Source organism: Apteryx rowi, unplaced genomic scaffold, assembly GCF_003343035.1.
Source record: "Apteryx rowi isolate R43461 unplaced genomic scaffold, aptRow1 scaffold_270, whole genome shotgun sequence".
Classification (NCBI taxonomy): Eukaryota; Metazoa; Chordata; class Aves; order Apterygiformes; family Apterygidae; genus Apteryx; species Apteryx rowi.
In genome coordinates this window covers 837,578-855,885 of record NW_020449086.1, presented here as the reverse complement: position 1 = coordinate 855,885, position 18,308 = coordinate 837,578, and the positions used below count along the sequence as shown (strand labels likewise).

At 41.0% G+C, this 18,308-nt stretch overlaps 1 protein-coding gene across 2 annotated transcripts in view; it reads left to right on the top strand.

Moving 5' to 3' along the window:
* Positions 1-18,308, top strand: part of ARHGAP24 (Rho GTPase activating protein 24) — a 244,367-nt gene that overhangs the window by 33,128 nt on the left and 192,931 nt on the right. The window contains exon 2 of one of the 2 annotated variants that reach the window (XM_026068474.1): positions 5,438-5,637. In XM_026068474.1, coding sequence (XP_025924259.1) covers positions 5,458-5,637 — 180 coding nt within the window. In that variant the 5' untranslated portion in view covers positions 5,438-5,457. Of the gene's footprint in view, positions 1-5,434; positions 5,638-18,308 lie in introns of both variants that reach the window. The other variant, XM_026068473.1, reaches the window with a different exon arrangement.

The window sequence follows — 18,308 nt, the reverse complement described above, 5'->3', positions numbered from 1 at the left end:
AAAAAAAAAAAAAAAAAAAAAAAGATCTAGGCTACAGGAGTGAAATTCCCTCAAGCAAGGTATTTTCAGACTGTCCCTGACAGGACAAAAATGGGAGTGAGGAATCCAGAGCAGCCATATGGATCTGTGATCAGCAGTGCTGCCAGTGGTAGAAAAGATTACTCAGATGTCTCAGGACAAATTCTGGATAAAAGTTATGTTTTTCCACCTATGTTTCTCTCTTTCTGTTAGGCTGCTAATCTGTTCAAGCAAAGAACCAGACCTTCCTCTTCTGGTTCTGTATAAATAGTTTAACATGTATTCTAAAGACTTTCAGTGGAGAGCTACTGGCAAATGCGCTGCAGCTTTTGCATAAGAACAGTACAGGAATGCTTTAAAATCTGTCCTTGTATTGGCAGAACTTGAGAGATGCTCCTTGCAATATGCATCTCAAAATGGTTGATGAACATCAGCAGAATGTCAACTGCCTTTTCAATTTTTTTTTTAAACCTCTAACATCATTTTTACTTCCATGTGTAATGTGCTGTTGATGCACCAGATCAGCGGTGACTGATTTGAAGTGCTTGATGGTAAGAAATAGGTTGATCTTTCACCTCCCACAGCAGTCACTCACAAATGTGTGCCTTTATGTTGTGGAGATTCGGTTCTTGAGACATACTCCAAATAAGATGACTGCAGACAATCTTTTTGGATATGAAACGGTATTACAAAGTTGCTGTTGAGCCAGGCTAAATCGAAAGGAAATGAAAGGAATCTGACTGATGAAAGACAACGCTCAGTAGCTGAAAGATGCTGATAACCTTAGACTTTGGCACTTATAGTCTGTATAGCTCACTGAAAACAAATAGAAAGGGAACCAGAGTTGGACATCACTTGGAAAATGATTTATGTCTGCTCACATAAATGTTTCAGTACTTAAGTAATTGAATTTTTTATGTAGCACTCTTTTGTCAAAGATTTTTATGAATGATGTGTATATATAGCTGCTACATTCATCAATGAAACAAGCCCACTGTCCATGTGAAACTGCAGCCTTTTGCTGCTATCTCTTAATGTGCCTGACAGAGAGAGAGGTAAGTGCTGTGGGGCACACTGTTCCAGGAGAGGAAGGGATTAGAGCTGGAGACAGGCTGTTGGGACAGGCTGGAGGAGTCTAGTTCTTGGGCAAGGGGCTCGGTGACTTTTCCTTCCTGACCCGTGTCGTGCCAGGCTGATCCCTGGCTGCGAAGGACCTGATGCAGCATTTGAGGGTTGGCAAGGATAAAGGAGAAGGGTTACTGGAAGTGAACGTAGATGATGTTTTGCATACTGGAAATGTGGTATCTTACCCACGAGAAATTTTGGCGGGAATAAAAACATATTCCAGACCAGCAGGGTTTCTTGCCAAAAGTATTGTCTTGGTGCAGGCCTGTGAACATTCACTGTAAGTGCATTTGTTGTGTTTTAATGACCCTCTCTCTGACAGTTTCCTGGCAGAGTGCTGGGACTTGGGGGAGCTTCCCAATTCCATATTTCAAACATTCAGTGAGCGGTAACTGAGGAGAAACACTTCCCTGCTTTCCTTGTGCAACACTGGCACAGCCCTTCCACATCAGGCAAAATGTTTTCTGGTTTCTAGACACTCTTGTGAATGGGACAGGTGCTATTTTGGGAAAAAATAAGGGCTGGGTTGAGGTCAGCAGGTGGAGGTGGGGTCTACGGGCTAAGAGTAAGAGGTGTATCACCAGTGTGTCAGGGAACGCTTCTCATTTTATTTACTTTGCACTCCCAGTGTCCATATAAGGCCAGGAGAGTTTGGCCACAGAGAGCCCTGATGAATGGACCATGTAGGACTTGTTCCGTTCCAGCGACTACCTAAACTGCAATGTGGCCAAGTCAGTGGAACTGACTCTGGCAGAAAGTACAAGTTGTGTTTCCTGTTCCGAAGAAGGCTTTGAGGAATATGCTCGCTTAGTGCTTGAAAGCGCGTGGGTTTCTACCTGGTCTCCTGAGAGCAAGAGGACTCGGAGTGTGTTGATATAATTCCACACTTTGTCTTGTGGTGTTTACATACTGTTTGCACCTTGCTGTTCTCTGCTTCAGTGCCAGCACCCTGATATTTCTGCAATCTGTTTTTATGATCTTGATGTTGAAACAGCTGTAAAAACAGCCAGTGAAAGTGAGCCAGCTGTTGGAATTTCTGATTCAAAGTCTGGTTTGTAGTAGGCAGATTCTGAAAGGAAAGGAGAGATGGAAAACAACAAACTTGTCTCGTGACTAAATATAACAACTCCCTTACCATATACCAGTGAGGTGGCTGGACTTTTCACTGCTGAAGAGAGTTAAATCAGTGAATGAAATAATAGAACTAAATTTACATAGCAAGCATCCAAGGATATTGTGCTACATTATTTTAAAGGAAATGACATATTTTACCTATGAGGACTTACTGCTCTTAGAAGTCATCTCTCCCACAGCTCACTTGTTGTGGTGTTGTGTCAGTAATTTAAAATGTAAATATTATCAGGTGAAGAGATGCAGATGGATTAACATTCTTGCTGACTAACTCAAATCCAAATGCTTTGTTCATATGTTGGTGTCAGCACCAGTGAAATGTGTCTTTGGGGGAAAGAAATGCAGAATAGCCTTTCATCCAAGTGGTTAACGTTTTGACTGGTGTTTACATTCTTGTTTGTGGTGCCAAGCATGATAAGGACATGGTTCATCTAACACTGCAGTAATACGAATAATTAGTGTATTTGAACTCTGCATTTGTTGTTCTCCCCACCACACACATCTACCCTGAAGCTGGCCCCAGCAGCAGAGACCCAGCAATTAATGGAATGGGGATTAGCTGAAGTTGGGAGCCTGGATTTTCTGCAGTTGTGCAACAGGGAGCAGGGGAAGGCTGAAGGTCATGGTTTTCTTCTGTAGTTAAGCTGCGGTAACTTACCTTCTGTTCTCAATGCCTTCCTCGAAATACATGCTGATTTGCTTCCTGAGTATGTGAATTGGTGGGCTGCTACTCTGGCCCAGCTGAAAACGGGCAGTGTCCAAGGGATTTCTGCTTGGATTGAAGAGTTGCCGATTATGAGTTAAGTAGATTTTCTTTTGGGTAGAATGATTTCATTTAATACAGATGAGTCTGTTCCCATTCCTGATGCACTTTCACCACATCAGGTGATAAGCAGAGGTAGGTTACAAGTATGTTTTGTAAACCCCACCATAGTACAGATGAATTTGGAGACTATCTGTTCATTTCTAATTGCACAGTTTCACTTAACCTATCCTCATTGAAGAGCTAAGTGAGAGTGCAGGGCCATCCAAGGATAAGGTGGAAAGGTTTTGGAGGCTTCTTGGCTGCTGCTTGGTGCTTTCGTAGTTATGTAGAACAGTGCAAAGTGAACAAAAACTACTTGTATGAGCCCCAACCTTGGTGAAGCGTGAGCAGACACAACGTACAAGCAAGGCACTGAATAACCAGGCTATTAATTTTTCTGAAGGTAGCTAAATCCCTAGCTGTGGCTCTAGATCTGAAGAAGATAGTTGCAGCGTGGCAAGGTCCAGTTTGGAAACTGGCTGCAGTATCTATCTAACATACCCTGCAGCCCCAGAGCTGTGGTTTTTCTGGGCATTTACTCTGATGATACAGAACCCCTCTGTCGGTGTGGGTTTATCAGCTGGTTGGTTCTTGGAAAGATTTAATTGTAAACTTGGGCACAAGCAAATCCTTGTTTGTTCTGCTGAGGACCAGACACGTTCTTACATTTTGCAGGGACTCCTTACTCAAACTTAACTGTGGAAGTGTTTTAAATGACTCTAGTTAAACTCTAAAGAGGCAAGAGAAAGCTCTTCCCCCCCCGCCCCTTCCCGTTTTTGTAAGAGTACAAAGCGATTCAAGTCTTGGTCCTGCAATTGGCACTTTGCGATGAGACCTCTGCACTTGTGTTGAGGCCCATTAACTTCAGAGGCACAGGGCAGACGAGTTAAAGGTTTTAATTGTGTAGATCCGATTCCAGGATCAGGGCCCAAGAAGGGAAGACAGCAGGCTGCAGGTATTACAAGTAGAAGGTGTTAACACACAGCGGAGATGGCACCTATGGAAGTTATTCCAAAGGAGGATAAGTGTGAAAGATGGGAAGAAAGGAACCAAAGGAAGAATGAGCTGAAAAGCATTCCTGGCTGGAGTGTTATTCTCTGACTTATTTCTTCTTGCTGTATTACACTGTAATTTATTTCATAATGATGTAACATGAGCTAGACCAAGTACTCATGTTTTATTACACTGTCAGAAGGATGATTTAGTCTATCAAATGAATTTGTTCTTACTTCTAATGATTTATTTTATATTCCCATTTCTAATCTTCCTAAAAAGCTAACCACATAACTTTGCAGTGGGGCTATCTGTTAGTATGTTAATTAAAGGTATACTTTCTGTATGGGTGACCAGGGCACAAGTGCCAGACTTGCACTCGCAGATCTGTTTTGCCAAAGCCAGGAGAGAAAGCTCTGGTCCAGACACTCTGTTGGAGATGCCTCCCTGCTTGCAATGTCTAGATGGCTTTATTCTTAAATAAATTTGCCTTTGAAGCAAGCTTTCACAAGCTCTAACAACTGTGCAAGTTCCTGACTAGGCAAAGAAGTTCTCCGGTGAAGTTCTCAGGGGTCAGGAAGAGCCTTTTGACCCTGAAGATTCGTCACATGTCTACACAGTGCATGTAGAAAATCAATCTAGAAGATTCATGACTCTCTGGAGAGAGTAAAAAGTATAGTTTTCACAAGACAGACAAGGCACATGATACTTAAACAGTTTAATTTTGTGCTTAAGCTCCAGACTTGACACACTTTTATGTCTTGAATTGACGCACCAGAATTTTGCATGATTTGCAAAGTGTCTGTAATGAGCATAGCTGGACATGCACCTATTTTGATCAGGGGATTAGTTCTATGATGGGATGTGCAACTAGCCTTGTATTTACTGTGTGCTATTCCATTAAAAGGACTTTATCAAAAGCCTTACTCTCTGGTGGGGTAAAGACAGGGAGTATTAAATGAAGAGGTCTAGTAGCAGGAAGCACTCTGCTTTTCTTGTCATGAAGACATATGATCAGTTCATTCTTTGTTGCTTCCTAAAATCCTGCAGAACTCATCTGAAGTAACAGTTCATGTTTTGCTTACTGCCTGTGAAAACATGCCACACTGCTTGAAAATCTTTTCCCTCTTGCCTTCCTGCTTGCCTTCTTGTTAAACGACTTGTTTCATTACTCAACTATAAATGACAAAAATAATAATCTCTTAGCTGACTGGTGCCAGTATGAGACTAAGCAAGCAGATGGTAAATGCCTTTCTAGCACACCTTTGTAGTCGGAGCGTATTTGTTCTTCAGCTATATTGAAAAGAGAAGGTTATTGCTTGGGTAAAAATCTGGTTCTTACTTCTCCTCTTATTTTCTCAGCAGGAGAGTTGCCCGGTCCCAATATGGATGAACACAACGGCTCTGCAGAGACTCCCCTGCCGAGCCAAGGACGGCACGGTGCCATTAAGTGTGGGTGGCTACGGAAGCAAGGAGGCTTTGTCAAGACCTGGCACACGCGCTGGTTTGTTCTCAAGGGGGACCAGCTTTACTATTTCAAAGATGAAGATGAAACCAAGCCCTTGGTAAGTGAAAGAAGATAGGATGGGAGGTGAAGTAGAAAAATGAGAGAGTACAAGCAGGATTGTCTCACATTTAAAGAAACAAATCTCTCTGTCTGTGTCTATATGGAACTTGGGATTCTGTTTGCAGTGAACACAGAATTGTTTCAGGCCTTGGCAATTAATGTGGTTTTCCCCCATCAGGTTTATTTTTAAAGCTTCTCTCACCAGGCCAGTTTTTCCCATCAGGGCCTTTTTAAGGGAGAGTACTGTAAACTAAGTAGGAAAAATCAGTCAGATGTGCTTCCTTGAGGCAGAAGAGTACATTGTATTTAACAAGGTACTGCTTACTTTTTTGCTTCTTAAAATCGGGAGTATCCCAGCTTTGTGTCTTCCCAAATTCAAAATCCCATAAGACCTCTAGCCTGAAAATGCTGCTGTCTGTAGTGTGGAATAGACGACCGCCTGATGCCTGGGTCTTCTGTTGTGGTAATTTACTGCTCCGTAATGCTCATCTATTTTCCCTGTTTAGTGCTTAGTTCCCTTTAGTGCTGTAAATCTCCAGAGTGCCATATGAGAAGAGTAAATAACTCTGCCTCTCAGCTCAGGGCTGATCTGAGCCTCTGCCAATAAGTTAAGAGAGATCTTGTGCTAGAACCTACAGAAGTACACAGTCCTAGGTGTTAATCATTTGTCAGATGTTTGTGCCTTCAGGAAAAAGCTTTGAGATGGACACGTTTGTGAATTACCTTTGTGCAGATACTCAAATACTGTCACACTTGTGTTTTTCATGCCTACTACATTTTTGATGGTGGTCTATGGTTATGTGGATTTGCACAGGGAGCTCTCAGAGATATAAACCCCATCTAATCTAGCTTCCTGCGTGGCACAGGCCATGCCATTTCATCAAGCCTCACAGTATGCATTAAGGTGAATGTGTTTAAGAAAAGGATTCAGTCTTGAGGTAACTGTTCCTGATGAAGGTTCTTGTATGAGTTAAAATCAAAGCTCCAGTTTCATATGAGGGCCCTGCTAGCTGTTTCCACTTTAAATTATCCTTGATAGTGTAGGTTAATTAAATAAAACGTGGCATAGTTACAAATTATACATTAGTATGAATATTTTGTGAATATGACATAATTGATAATGTATGGGAAATGAGGCTTGTCTTTTACTGTACATATTTTGATAGTTTGAAGTTTGAAAAGCAGCCATCGCAATAAAAATATTTCTAAGCCAGACGCAGCAAACTAATTCTGCCTTCTCTGTCATGGTACTGCATAGCTCCTGATGGTGTTAGCTAGACTGCTCAGACCTGAGTTTCTAGAACTACAAATCTCGGTCTGTTTTGTAGTGTTTTGCATCTGCCAGTATGTTTGCATGTCGGGACTCATTGTTTTTTTTATGGGGAGGTAGGATATTGTATTGCATGGAACACTGTACAGCACTGTAGAGACCACGTTATCCTCAAATTGCACAGTGCCGGGTGCTGAAATATGTCCTGAATTCAATGCCGTTTTTCCAACCTTCTCTCGCATCCTAGTCATTATGTGGGGCTACTCTGGTCTCCAAACTTCTCCTGTTGGAGCTGTTCTGGTTTTGTTGCTGCTGTTTCCTGTTTGTGTGGTGGTTTGTTGGGTTTTTTTGTTTGTTTGTTTGGTTTTGTTTTGGTTTTTTTGCTGCCCTCCTTCCCTCCCCCATATTTTTAGCATAGTATTTGAACCTGGGATTCCTGATCCTGAAGAATGTTCTAATTGCAAACCTAATAAATACTTATTTATAGAATGTAGCAGAACTAGCAGAAGAGGACAAGACAAGGCAGTGAGCCCATGTTCGTAGCCCTAATATGGGAGATCCAGGTTGCAGTTTGTGGTGTGAATTTAGTGGGTCCTCGGAACACCAAGCTGCTCTACGTTCTGGCATTGGCTTCTGTCCACTCTGCACCAGAAATCACACCGTGACATTTGCATGTTGGATGTGATTGAGGTGTGACTAGAACCAAACTGCAGAAAAATGAGATTATCTGTCAGAATTTTATCTAGGAGTGACCATGTGTGATGGGAATTAAGAAAAGAAGTAACATCTCCTTACATGTGTAAATCATCTGTGGATGCTCTGGTATTTCCGAAGCGTGATCACTTCCTGTTAGTAATGCTAGTAACTCCACCACATATGCTTTAGTAAGTGTGCGTGTACATTGCCTTGCTCCCAAATGATTAAATTTGAAAGTCATTAACTATTAATATGAGTGTAGGGAAATGTCCGAACTCTGCCAACCTGCATCATATGCCTGCAGGCACGCAGGGAAAAAAGAAGCAATATGCACAGCTATTATAGTCAAGGACAGTGAATTTTCATTGATTCTTTATTATCATCAAACACAAGAATCTTTCCCTTGTAATATTTTATTGTTAAGTATAACAGCTTTCTCTTGCTCTGATAGTCTTGAAATGTCTCAGGATCTGGCAGAGACAGCGTTTCCATTTACTGAAGATGCAGGTAGAGGTAGCAATAGATGTATAGTTATTTCCAGAAGACAGAAAGCAAACATATGAAGTGAGCAAGCCGATGCCGTGTGAAGACATGAAATCTGATTTCTGATAATTCTGTGTAATTTTTCCTTTCGGAAGTGATACAGGATCTTGTTTTCGTTAATTCCTTTTTATTATCTTTGGAAGTCACCTTATACCTGACAGCCTGTTGTGCTTTAGAAAGCCAGTATTATGTTAGATTTGAAGGTCATCTTTCCGGCTTGAAATGTGGGTGGCTGAAAAAATCAGCATTTTAACATTCTGTTTCACAGTGCAACTGTTGTTTAGGTGCATCCAACGAAAATGTCTGTCTTGCTTTCTTCTTTGCCTGCGGTTAACTTGAGCAGTGCCTGGGTAGGCATCGTCTGAGCTGCAGATGGGAGGAGAAAGTGCCGCCTGGGTGAGATGTCGTGTTCTTTCTGTGCTTTTGCGAATTACAGGAGGTGTCTTCCAAGTATAGTCTCCTGTGGCAGTTTCACTGTCACTCCTAGGTGTTTTTTGGGAGGGGGGGTATTATTTTTTTATTTACTGAGGAAGTGAGTTCTCAAGGGTGAAGCTAGGAAACCCGCACTGATGGAGCATCGTTAATACAAAGTCATAAATGAACGGGAATTGGCAAATTCACTGAGTCAGCACAGTATTTTAGCCGTAGATATCTCCTTTGTGTAGTTGCAAATCAACAGTAGTAGTCCCTGGGGGGGTTTATGGACTCAAACTTGGCCTCTGTACAGTAAAGGGGTCTTAAAGAGGTGTGAACTAGCCTTGGAGAAATACTTGTTGGTATACACCTGAAAGCAGGTGACGATCTGCTCTCTGGCCAGCGAGAGCTGATGGATTTGTCCCAAGAGGCAGCTTTAGCACAGCTGCAGGCAGGTTTGTTCCCAGCTGTAAGCAGAGGGGATGTGTAAGCAGGCAGTGAGGATCTGGTGCTGCTGAACATTTCCAAGACAGTCCTTCCCAAGTTGCATTTCTCTTTGCGTGTTCAAATGGATACACATCAGCTCACACAGATGCACTTAGGTTTGGAAAATGTGTACCCTTTTCTTTAAAAAGAAAACAAACCCAACGTGAATGCATATGTAGGTAGCTATTTCTGAAGTATAATAATTCCATGAGTTTTGCAAGTTGTGTATATCTGTAGCTAGTAATACTTATTCAGGACTTCTAATATATGTTAATGTAATTTCTATTAAGAAACGTGATGTAAATTTAAATGTATTCAGAAAAGTTATCTATATCTCTATAGTGATGGAGTATACACAGCTGTCGATACATGAAGTTCTACCTATTCTGTTAGGCTTAGATGTTAACTTCTAGCTACTGCAGCTTCTTTGTAACAGCAAACTCTTGTGCAGCTCCATTAGAAGACTGACAACTTGTCAGGTCTCTTGGCCCGAAGAACTTAAAGGAAATACTTTGTAGAATAGGTTAAAAAAGAGAGCAAGAGAGAAAGGCAGCTCCTAAAAGAACAAACTAGGTTGCTGAAGTAAGATGTCTTAAAAATTTTATTTAAAATAGGCAAGAAAGAAATGGCAAGACAAGTATTTTCTAGACATCAACAAGGACAGAGTCCCATAAAACACAACAACTAATTTCAAACACAGTTGAGTGTCAGTTGTTGCTCAAAGGTGGACTTTGCAAAAGAGCAGAAAACCTGTTGGAAGAGGGGTAATCTGTATTCGCTCAGAGAGCGAGTGTATAGACTAATGGGATTTTTCTCATCTCCAGATTCTGTTTTCAATGCAGCAAATCCACTGCCTTATTTTCTTAAAAGAAAACATCAGTTTTATTCCCATGTATTTGTGAGTTCTGCAGTGTGTATCAATAAATATGATCTCTTGAGTTTTCAGTTATGGTCCTCAGAAGGGTCATTGACCTTTGTAATAATCTTAGGAATGATCTATTTTGAGATCTTGATGTTTGTGCTAAATTGAGGGTAGTCAAAAACATTTTGACTCAGTAGAGGTTTGATTAAAGAAGCAGCCTCTTTTCTGCAGAAAGATTTTCATTTCCTGTTTTAAGAGCATTGTCTGCCTTGGTGCCTCAGCTGCTGGGCCACGTGGAGCAAAAAGCCCCTTACATTCCTGTAAATGAAGTCAGTAGATATTCAGATCCAGAGAGAGTATTGTTACTTTTTTAACTTGATCATCTACATCAAGCCAGAGAGCGGAACCCAGTGTAACTCCTGTTCCAGTGTTGATTCATGGCTCAATTAGGAAGAGCTCTCTGAAATGTATGATGATGTGCTGCCTTCATTTATTAGATTACAGTGATGGTACAGCCCTGATATGCCTTGGTTATCTGTTCTAGTCGTTAACTATACTCATAGATGAAAATTTGCCATTTTTATCCAGTCCTGAACTTTCTGGTGTGCAGTTTTTATCCTCTAGACCTTGTTATGCTCTTACCCAGCGGCTTAAGCAATGCCAAACTGCGTTCAGTTGCTCGCAGGATCTTAGCAAAACCCTGGGAAAGAACAGTAGATTTGAATGCTAAGGTGGGAATCTTAAACTTGTTGTCTGCGATGATCTTTGAGAACTGAATAACTGGCTGCTAGAATATAAATACAATTCCCCACCTGTCCGTCAGTGAAAGGCCTGCCTTTGATGTACCAACAGAGTATTTTAAAGAGCTGCTCCCTCAGTCCTGGTAGGTGAGGATATGAAGCACCACGTCTGGGTAGGCTTGACTTCTCGGGCCTTGCTCCAAACTCCACGTTTTATGGAGCAGCTAGGGGGACCTTAAGTGAAAATAGCAGTGTGCAGAGCTCTGGTTTTGTCATTCCTGTGCAAAACCCTTGATATTAGTCTAAGGAGCAAGGATGGTCTTGGGATGGACTTGTGCTACAGAGTGAACCACCAAACGTGCAGGAGCAGGGACCTGAAATATTAAAGGAGTTGTACAAAACTTATAGCAAGCTGAATGAAAATTAATGAATCAAATGAAATTATAGGGCTGTCACAAGAAGTGTAGAGTTTTGATATCAAAAGCACATTGCTTGGGAATTTCTCCGGAAACTCAGCATCCTGGACTAAATTACATAGGATTTTCTTGAGATCACTCATGCTGTTTACTAATGATGAGAGGATTTTCCAGAAAGGTTTTCTGTTACCAGTTATTGGGTGCTATTTTTTGAGGGTGGTAGATGCAGCTTTTAAACTAAAATTAAACTAAAATAGTTTTTCAACTGCTGATGTGAATGCAGTGGAAAGGAAATGGATCCAGTGGATTTTACATGAAAATTAAAAAAAAAGGTATTTTTCAAAGGCAGTCAGCTGCCAATAACTTCCTATAACAGTAAATGCTCTGTAGGAATCCTCATAAAAGGCTTTCAGTTGGTCTTGCTGAACTTCTATCTGAAATATGAAGTAAATTAGAAATACTGTCCCCGTTTTTCAGAAGGCTGAATGTACTCTCCTTGTGACTGACTCTTTCCCCATTCTAATAACTTCGGCTCTTGGAGTCCTTGTTTTAGGGTACTTGTGCACTGCAGTTTGCAGCAGAGCAGTTAGCTCATCCTGAGCTCCATGCAGTCAGAGCCTAGCCGTTTTTGCTATCCCTTCGTTATTCTGTTGTCCAGGGTGTGAACTTTCACTTATTTCCTTTCCCTTCACGGCCTTTGACTTTGCATAAAACTAATAAAGTACAGCTCATTTCAGTTTTGCATGCGTCGTGCAAACTTGAAACAGATTCTGGGTTAGCCATATGTTCCTGATGTAATGATATCTCCCATTTCTTGAAATGTTTAGTTGAGAGAAGAGAAGCCTTTGCGTAACATACCTTTCTATTTAGGACAACAAATGCATTTTTTTCCTTTGTAATCATTCATGGTCTCCATTTGTTGAAAATAAGATCTTTCATGTTTTAAATTGAAAATCCAACTTGTTAACCCTGTGACTGACCCTGTGAGTTTCAGGTTAAGTAAGAAGAGCTGTATCCTGTCTGATGCAAGTAGCAGAACCTCATTTACTCCTATACTTGCATTCTACTTGAAATAGAAACAGGTGTGATGTATGCTGGCAACAGGTACAGGGGCCTGAAGACTGATACTTTTTTATATAGTGAACTGCCACAGTTACTGTTTAATGCTATTGGATGTGGAAAGTGAAGTGAAAGGTCAAAAAACATTTTGGGCCTTTTTTAGGGGGCTTGTGGAAATGGCTTCTCAAGTACATGAATATAAGCAGGCTCTCACAACTTAAGTAGTGAAATTTTGGGGATACAGAGGTGGTTATTGAAGGATAGCTATTAGTTCTTATATACAACAGAAAATTCTGCTATTTCTAGTAACTGGTCTCCCCTGGTAAGTCATTTAGTGCTGCAGGCTTCAGCAACCAATTTTTAGAGATGCCTTTTTTTTTTTTTTTTTTAGTCGCAGTGACTTATAGTAGTGCTATTAAAGATACGTTTTTGTCAGTAGATACCCATGAAAATTTTGCACAAAAGTGTTTAGTGTGATAATGCTAGTTTTTTGCAACCAGAATGTTTTTGATACCATTACTCTGTTGGCTGGGGAAAGGTTTCTTGTGTGCAGGGTGGAATTCCTGTCCTCAGCAAGAGGCAAGCACGCAAATAGCAACCAAATCATTCACTTAGGCACTCAGCTTGGAGGTGATAAAATTCTAGCTTTAATCCCCTCTTATGCCTCTTTCAGACCAAAAGTGTGAACCTTAGTCTTTTTTACCCTCATTTTTTCTTTGCTTAGTTTTACTCCTTTGAAAAACTTTGGAGGCCTTAGGTTTGGCCCGGTAAAAGTTTTCGCAGAAAGAAAAAAAGGTTTCTGCTTCAGCTTTCAGCTTTACCTACTGCAGTAGTTTCAGGAGTGTCGCTAAGGTCTGTACAAGGTTAAGCGTTCTGGCCCAACACCTTGTGAATCTTGCTCAGTGCTTTTCAGCTGACGGATGCTGATGGAATTTCAGTTTCCCCATGAATATGGCTGATAGGGTTTAGAGGGATGCAAGGAGCAGTCAGTCTCTCTGTCATGTTCGCATGCAGCTGTTGTTTCATTGTCTGAGACTATAATGGCAACATCTACAAAGTACTGTCTTGTTATTGTAGCAATTTATTCAAATCCATGCATACTTGATTCCTGAGGGCTTGTAGTTTTTAATTCTGACTAAGCTTTAGCGAAAGGAATGCAAAGAACGAAAATCCTAAGCAGAGGGTCAGAGGAGCCTTTTGCAAAGATCCTGGAGTATGGCACAGAGGTCAAGGCCAAGTCTAACAAAAATGTTTTCACTGCTACCACGATGACTTTTTAGACTTTTATTCCTTTAAAAAAAACACTCTGCTCAAGGATAATATAAGAATGAAACCAGACTGTTCAGGGATGACATTGTGTCCCCCTGCAAGGGTGTTCTGAGTCACTTGCTGAAGGTTTGCTGCTTCCTGCTTTAAGCAGGTAAGGGTGCCTGACTTATTTGGGCTGAGTAAATCTCAGGGCTTACACTCACTGCTTGGTCCTTTCCTAGTTCACAATGCAACTCCACCAGAGAGCATGCTGATAGTCTTAGGTGATGTCAGGAAAGGATGGGCTATGCAAAGATCACTGGGGTGTCCATAAAGATTAATCCCCTCCCATTCCTCCTTTAAAGGATGGTGCATAATCTGACATAATTGACATAATAAAATTGAGAGTAATTTTCAAGGATTCTTCCTTGTGGGTACCTTAAAATATGTGCAGTCGTGAGACATCACTTCCAACATGGTGCACCACAAATCTGAACCAACACCACTGATGTTAACAGGAAGCTTTTCATCTCGTCTAAAACTTGATTTTTACTATAACTGAATGTTGGAAGTCTCCATTTGAACAGCAAACAAGATGTGGAAAATCTAAAGGATTAGATCTTCTCCAATGTACTTATGGAAAATCATGAAAGAGAAAGACAAAACTATGTTGTGAGGGCTGGCTCAAAACTGAGGAAATCTTGTTTTGTTTTTAAAATAACCCTTGCTTTGGGATTTCCACTGATAATCTCTCATCTTGGTGAGTGCGTATGGGAACTGAGAGTTCAGTAACAATCTTACAGCAGCGTTACAGTACTTCTCTGCCTTCTGTCAGTTATCCTCATCCCTTTAGGAGTGGCTCCATTCAGAAATATCATTTTCAGTAATTAGTGGTTTCCTTTTTCTAGTTTTTCCAAGTGCTATAAACCAAGAATAATGTTAGTGAAGTTGAACCTGTGAGAAGTGCTTTCTGAACTGTCAGTCAGAATTTGATGTGTTTACTATCTCGTGCTGTCAGATCTTTAGCTTTTCTGTTCCCACGCAATATGCTTATCATGTAGTGACCCTGTTTTGTTACTTGGTTTCTCTGCAGTGATCCTGTCTCTTAGTCTATTTTGTTTTCTGTTAATGTGTACAGTTTAAGGACCTTCCAGCACACAACAGAGGGAGTTGAGGGAATATATTTGTATGGTCAGTACTATTCCATCCTGATCATGGACATGCTCATTGTGCTAGAGAACATCAGAAAGTCTCCTCAAATCAAACCGCTGCCATGTTATCAGCCACCGGTGCTCCAGGTCCTACCATCATATTGCACACCCCCAGCTGTCATTACCTGACTATCGAAGAGTCTCTGTTATGTTCAATTAAATGTTACAGACTACAGTTTGGAGTTGGTTGTCTTCGTTAGCCTCTCTTCTGGCCCTAGCCCTGTTATTTGAAACCCCTCGTTACTTGGGTTTAGTCTGTCCCAGGGAGGATGGATCTTCGTCTTCATTTGCTTGGGGGGAACAGCTTTTGTTAGGTGTGCTCAGAGGTTGTTGGTTTCCATCCATCCCTCACTGGAATGGAGGATTAACCCAAAGGCATCCAGCTGGAAAGTGCCAGAAGGGAACCTCATTGTGACAATGGATTTTAAGAACGCTAACAACAACCAGCTTCTCTTGTGAGAATAAGCAACAGTGAGACAGACATTTAGGCACGATATATATAAATACTGTGAAGGCAAGCGCATTAGGAATGCATACACAAGTGGAGTAATTGAAAGCAGAAGCCAAGCTCTTGCATAGGATGGAGTGTGGCCCTGCTTTACTGGTGGAATTTCTTTTAGAGAGGAAAGAGAAGGTGAGGCTCTTGAACAGATTAAGTTCAGTTGCACTTCTTCCCCTGTGTCTGTCAGTTCCATTTGCTGGCAGAGTAGATCTTCAGTTTAAATGAAACATGACTGTTTGTGAGTATTTTCTACCATCAGACTCCTCTATGCACTTTAACACTAAAAACAGACATCTAAAAACCCCACAAAAAAAGCAATGTGCCTAGATGTTTTGTAAGTCTGAGAATGTGGCCATCTCATTTTAGGCCCCTTACATGTCTTCAGAAATCTGATCCAATGGCTGAAGTTCAGAATTCCTTGGACTGTAGTGTTTTTATAGGTGAGAAAATGCTGTGAACCTTTCTGGCATTTGGATGTGTGTATGACATTTTTTTGTTGTTCTAACCAAACCCTGAAAGTCAAGACAGTAAAGAAAAGATAATCTGTGATGTGGCAGACAGTGCCACCACAGTTCCTCTTCTAAAGCCATTTGGATGTGAATAATAGATGTTTCCAAACTTCATGTTTAATCAACCCAAATTGGGAAATCTATTTTTAGTAAGTATTGTTATAGTAGAACAAAGTGAAAGCCCTTGTTGCATTGCTTAAAAATGCTGGCGCCATTGACCCATGTGTGTATTCAGAACTAAAGCTCTCAAGTATGCTACCATGTGGTGTATAAACTGTGCGTATAATTAGACTCTGCCTACAGCTGTTCTTAGGCTGGAAAAGATAGGCACTTTAATAAAATATAAACTAGCCAATAGCTCAACTTCAAGTCTTGGTGGCCAATGTATCTTGCTTATTCCAAGTGTTCAGAGAACTGCTCCCACCTTTCCTTTGTGGGACCAGGAAACCAGCTTGCTGTGAAAAATCTGCTAGCTGTGAAGTACAATTAAATCCTTAGCATGCTTCAGTGTATTTTAAAGAGGCCAGTACGTGGTTCAAAATTGCTTTTCTGTGTTGGGGACGGGATGGGCTAGCTTAGGGAGCCTGCCCAATCTGTAATACTTACTTTAGTCTTGCATTTCCTTTTCTGCTTACACTATCTTAGCTTCTCTTCTCTTCCCCTTCTTTTTGGGCCAATGCTAACTTACAGTGTGGGATGAGGAGAGAGGAAGTTTTCTTTGTTTGTTTGTTTTTTTTCCCCTCTTCTCTGTTTCCTTTTCTCTGTTATCTGCCAGATAAAAAGTGCTTTTCTGGTGGATTGTAATGAATGTCTACTTTGCACATTAACAAAGTTGTAGAGGGAGAAAGGAGGGTGCAAAGCTGCTGCTGGTTGAAAAATATACCTGAACTTATGCTGTGATGGTTGTCATTGATTATCTTCCTATTACCTACTTCTCTTCTGAAAGTCTGCCAATCTAAATTCCTAATTGTACCAATAGTTTGTATTATAATTTCCCATGCAGTGCATGCCTTTGGTTGTATTCATTAGGACAGCAATGGTCTCTAAATGTTTGTCTCCAACTTCCCTTTCTTAATAAAAGTCATACCAGTAGAGAAAAGCAACTAATAAGAGTTTTGCTCCACGGCATATATGAGGGTATAAGGTGAAATTCTGTGGAAGTGAATCTCCAAATTAATCTTTAAACAAACTTAGGGTTTTCTCTTTCAGGAATACATGAAGCCTAAACCATTATGAAATTAATTTTCTTGTTTGCACTCCATTAATTTTAGCAGGAGAGGCTGTGTGGTAAGTTCATCTTCAATCAGGGCAGATAGTTGAGGTGATGAATAAATAACGTTGTTGTGTTTTGGAGCCTGACTGATCGAATTCTGTGACACTTGATCACCTCATGAACTGAAACTGCTGTAGTTAGCCTCTGACTTAGCATTCAAGATGTGGGAAAGATGTTTCTGCTGTGGTACCCTGTGCAGGCCATTTTTAACTTCCCTACTTAAAGTATAGATCTGCTTGCTTATTTCCTTGTGTGTAGTTGAGGGACTCTTTTTTCCTGCTGTTGCTGTAGTAACTGAGGAATAATTTTAGCATTAATTTTTTAGCAATATTTGTACAAGTTGTCCATTAATTTTAGCTTCTTTCAGCTGAACTGCATATATGCTTTTCTAAGTGAGCTTGGATTCATCACATCATGAAGAATGACCTTGATCCTGTGTAAGTTCAAATGCAACAAAATTGTGAAGGCATACTATATTACATAGACATTGTGGACAAAAAAAATCTCATTGAATGTCTTAGTTATTAGAGCCTTTGGATTGCCACATGTTCCCTGACAAATTGAGACAGACATTTCAAATCACTCGTTACACAACAACTTTATGAGAATGGTCATCACAGGTGGTATTTGTCTTGGCAGCTTCAGAACAGGGGCCAAGGATTGAATGGTAACAGAAGCAGCTAAATTAACTTCCAGTGCTGGAGGGACATCCTCTTCTGCAGACTTACAGCACAAAAGTCAAGCGAACAAAAGCTTTCTCTGTTACTGCTTGGGCTGCAGAATAAAACCCATTAAAATCCTTCATTGGCTCTGCAACTACCCACAATGAGTTCCTGCTCTGAGTGAGTAATTGCAGTGTCTCTGAGAAAAAGCGAATGCTTTTAGCTCTTGAATAATGACCACAGGCAATTAAAGAATACGAAGTACTTTCCTAGGCAAAGGCATGTGATTTGTAAGCCTGTTGACATGAACGGGGCATTAGTCTAATGATCTGGTCATGCAGGTGATAGAAGACAGACACAAGGCTGTGTTTTAAGTGACAGGCTGATGCTTTATTAAGCTATCATATGGGTATTTTACTAGAACGTAGTGTGCGTCTCGGGACTCCTAGTGTATGATCACTCTACAGGAAAGACTTTCCTCACCTAATCCATAGGTTTCAGCCCAGTCTTAGGCCTACTCACCTGCCCTTCTTACCCCAGCTTTTCCATAAGGTATGTCTGCTTCAACCTTAGGTTTTCCTTTCTTCACATACGCAAAGGCAAAATTACAGGTCTCCTTTACTCCTGAGGGACTGCAGTTTTGGCCTTAAAATAGTGCTAGGCACCCTTCACAGATTGTGAACCTGCATGTCAGGATGCTCTGTCTGTATTGGTGTGTTTGTGTCCCTATCATGCTGTAAGGACCACAACCCGTGTCCCCTGCTCCCCCCCCCCCCCC